The sequence below is a fragment of the Egretta garzetta genome, unplaced genomic scaffold (genome assembly GCF_000687185.1).
Source record: "Egretta garzetta isolate BGI_Z169 unplaced genomic scaffold, ASM68718v1 scaffold426, whole genome shotgun sequence".
NCBI lineage: Eukaryota > Metazoa > Chordata > Aves > Pelecaniformes > Ardeidae > Egretta > Egretta garzetta.
In genome coordinates this window covers 2217844-2221424 of record NW_009259977.1, presented here as the reverse complement: position 1 = coordinate 2221424, position 3581 = coordinate 2217844, and the positions used below count along the sequence as shown (strand labels likewise).

Here is a 3581-nt window from a genome sequence, read left to right as displayed (position 1 = left end):
AACAGTGCAGGGTGCTGCTGGAGGAGCTGCTGGGTGTCACCCTTCGCTCAGCAATGCTTCTCTTCTTCCTCCTGCCCTGGGGGGTGGTGTCTCACACAGCCCCGAAGCCGAAGCGACAACGCCTGGAAGCTGTTAAGAAGCTTAACTTCGGCGTGGATGATGAGTTGGCTCCTGACGTGCTCCAGGATGCTGGCCCAGAGGCACCTACTGCTCTCCAGACTGCCGGGTTGGCCACCTTGAACCCTATTTTTAGCAGGGGCGAGGGAAGGCTCTTTTCCCTCGCCCCTGCTAAAAGAACCTGGTGTTCTCCAGCTCGGACAGCCTGGAGATGAGCGGCATGGCCCTGCTGCAGACCACACCATCCTCCGAGAAGAAGCGGGTCCTCAAGCGGCCACCCATCCTGGAGGACTACATCAATGTGACGTCCACTGAGGGCACCAGGGTCTTCATGGTCATCAGGGATGATCCCTCCAGGACAGGGGTGGAGGTAAGGAGGGATCTGAAGGTCGAGTTTAGTTCTTTGTGACATCCATCCAGTTCAGGAAGGGACTTTTGATGAAGTGTGAAATGTCTGTGCTGAACATCGGTATGAATGTCAGTGTGAGTCCTCTGTTCCTCGCAGCTCCCCGATTCCCTGGGCTGGAATGCACGCAGGCCGCTCCACTTGCTGGGGGTGCCTTTCTCCTACCTGAAGGAACAAGTGGTTGAAGAGGTATCACCTTTTATCCCAGCCTTCCCAACTTCCCCTGTCACCCCTGGATAGCCACAGCATTGGCTCCCAAATCCCCGCTCCCTCGAGTGGGGCATCTCTGACCCCCCTTCTTGCCCTCTTCATGCTCAAAAGCGCCGAAGGCACGTTCTGGAGGCATCACAGCAGCTGACGGAGATAATAAACAGGTGAGATGTTGGGATGAAATCCCATTCCTATCCCTGCCACGCTGTCGGACGTGGCTCCCGAGATGCTCCAGTAGGGTCCAAGTTCTGGGAACCTGTGAGCATCCTCAGCATCCCCAGCTTGGGAAGTCTGGGTGTGATTCCCAGCCCTGCCCCAACTCCCTGGGTGGTTTGGGGCAAGTTAATTCTTTCTTGCAGTTGCCTTGAGAGCGAAACCATTGCTGAGAGCCCAGAGCTCACCGGGGAAGCGGAGCCAGCGGACGAGGAGGAGTCTGCGCTACATTGCCTCTGGGTGGACAAATTTACGCCCCGGCGCTACATGGAGCTGCTCAGTGATGATGTGAGGTCCTAGGATAAGTGGGGGCTTGGGGTTTGGGGGCACTCACTGCTTTTATAACTCTCCTTAATGCCATGGGATCGTGGTTTTACCGTGCGGCCTTTGCTGGTGGGGCTTTCAGAAGCAGTGGCTGCAGGGGCTCTGTCTGTGCTTGCCCTGCCTGGGGACAGTCCTGCAGAGAGCTTGGGATGGGGGGGTTTCAGCTGTAGACTGTGGACCTTCCGACAAAAGAGACTATGAAAGATGACCAAAATACGACAAAAAAGATGGGGTGGACTTTAGCCAGGAACTGCTGGCTATTTTGATTTTTTTTGAATATTAGGAGTTCTGTAGGGGATTGCAAATTATGGAAGAGGCTGAGAAGCACTGGGTTGAGCCAAGACAGATGGAGAACAGCAGGGACGGGGCTGACATGACTTGTCCACGCTGGTTTTTAAGCTATGAAGGAGAGGCCATCCTTGGCCAGATCCTTCTGAGATTCAAAAGATTTGCTTGCTTTCTCGCCTGACATGCAGTACACGAACCGCTGCCTTCTGAAGTGGCTCAAGCTCTGGGACACGGTGGTGTTTGGGAAGGAGAAGGCTGTGAAGAAGGCCAAGCCCAGTGCTGAGGCTCATCCTCCTTTCAACCAGCCCAAGGAACAGCAGAATAAGTGGAAAACGAAGTTCCAGCTCACAGAGGAGATTCTGGAGGCTGAGCTAGACCAGCACAAGAGACCCAAATACAAGGTGAGCAGGACAGGAGGCTGCTGTGGTGGGTCTCCTCTCCTATCCGTTCCCCTTGTCCCACCAGCATGGTGGGGAGCGGGCTCTTCCAGCACAGATCTTACAGAAATGGGATTCCTTGTTTCTCCTTAGCAATTATGGGGTTTTCTCATTTCTTTTTCTGTTTCGGCTCAAGTAACATGATAACAAGGGGAGGAGATCAGACTTTCCCCAGCCAAACTAAATGGGCTGGTTGAAGAAAAACTCACGCTTTTGAGCAAAGGCTGGCCTTGACTTGATCTGTTTGGGGCAGACATGACACGCCTTTGAGCAAGAGTTTCTGCCTCTGGAAGAGAACAATGATGCTCAAATGCTAAAGGGAGCAGAGATAACATACCCAGGCCAGCTAGCCAGCTTCAACCTGTCCGGTGAGAGGGTATAAAAAAGGGGAAACAAAAGCAGATACTAACAAGAGCGTAGCTTCTCAGGAGCGTAGCTCCGTAAGGGATTTTGCTCAGCCTTTTCTATCTACTTGCCCTGCAAACTTAAACATGTGCATGAGAGATGCTGCCAGGATGACTCTCACCTCTGAAGGTTTCTGTTGTATTCTCCTTCCCACACTGACTTTCCCTTTTCTCAGTATGCCTACAAACCAGTGCAGCAGCTCCCAAGGGTCGAAGCAGACAGGTTTGCAGGCTGCACAGCCTCCTCTCTGTGCGTGGCAGCCTTGGTTGGTGCTGGAGGAAGCCCTGCCTCGCTGACCTTACCCCTCTGCTGCAGGTAGCCCTGCTCTGTGGCCCACCCGGTTTGGGAAAGACCACGCTGGCCCACGTCATTGCGAAGCACGCGGGGTACAACGCCGTCGAGATGAACGCCAGGTGAGTCTGTGCCGGCTGCCCAGCCCAGCCCTGCCCTGCCCCAGAAGCCGGCAGAGACGGTGCCGTGCCGGAGGTGGTGCTCAGCCACGGCAGCCTGGCACCGGCTTCTCTTGCAGTGATGACCGCAGCCCAGAGGTTTTCAAAACCCGCATCGAAGCTGCCACCCAGATGAAGTCTGTGCTGGGTGCCAACGAGAAGCCCAACTGCCTGATCATTGATGAGATAGACGGCGCGCCCGCGGTAAGCCTAGCCTGCATCTGGTCCACCTTTTCCATTAACTGCGTAATTATTGCCCACCTAGCAGCTCATCCCTTGCTCCATTTTAGGAATGGTTTCTTGCCTTTGAACAGCAAGAATTCATCCCTCCTGACCTTGATTTTTTTTTTTTTTTTTTTTTTTTTCCCCCCCCCCCGAGGGATGGAGAGCTGAGCCCCCCGCCCTGAGCCAGGAGGCAGCTGCCATTGCCTCCAGCCACAGCCTGCCTGCACCGAGTTATCTGCTGCCAGACCTGCGGCTTGGAAGTACCTTATGAAAAGTTTTCCTGAAACCCCCCCAGTTTTGTGTCTGCCAGGGTGACTCGTAGCTAGGTGTGAGCGTATGGTTTGTCTGTGCCAAAGCACGCAGTGGCGTACAGGCAGCTGCCAAATAACCTGTCTGTCTCTGAGCGGAGCATTAATGGCTGGATTTCTTCCTCCGCCAGGGTCACTCAGAGACCCCTCTGCTTCCCTTTGCCAGGTACGTCCCTGCCCTCCGGCCGCTGCGGCAGCA

General features: G+C 54.7%; 1 protein-coding gene across 1 annotated transcript in view; it reads left to right on the top strand.

The window, feature by feature from the left end:
* Nucleotides 1–53: 53 nt before the first annotated feature.
* Nucleotides 54–3581, top strand: part of CHTF18 (chromosome transmission fidelity factor 18) — a 10460-nt gene continuing 6932 nt past the window's right edge. The window contains exons 1-8 of the mRNA XM_035895939.1: nucleotides 54–226; nucleotides 313–487; nucleotides 623–712; nucleotides 845–897; nucleotides 1093–1234; nucleotides 1747–1959; nucleotides 2716–2813; nucleotides 2930–3053. Of these exons, the coding sequence (XP_035751832.1) occupies nucleotides 54–226; nucleotides 313–487; nucleotides 623–712; nucleotides 845–897; nucleotides 1093–1234; nucleotides 1747–1959; nucleotides 2716–2813; nucleotides 2930–3053 (1068 nt within the window). The remainder of the gene's footprint in view (nucleotides 227–312; nucleotides 488–622; nucleotides 713–844; nucleotides 898–1092; nucleotides 1235–1746; nucleotides 1960–2715; nucleotides 2814–2929; nucleotides 3054–3581) is intronic.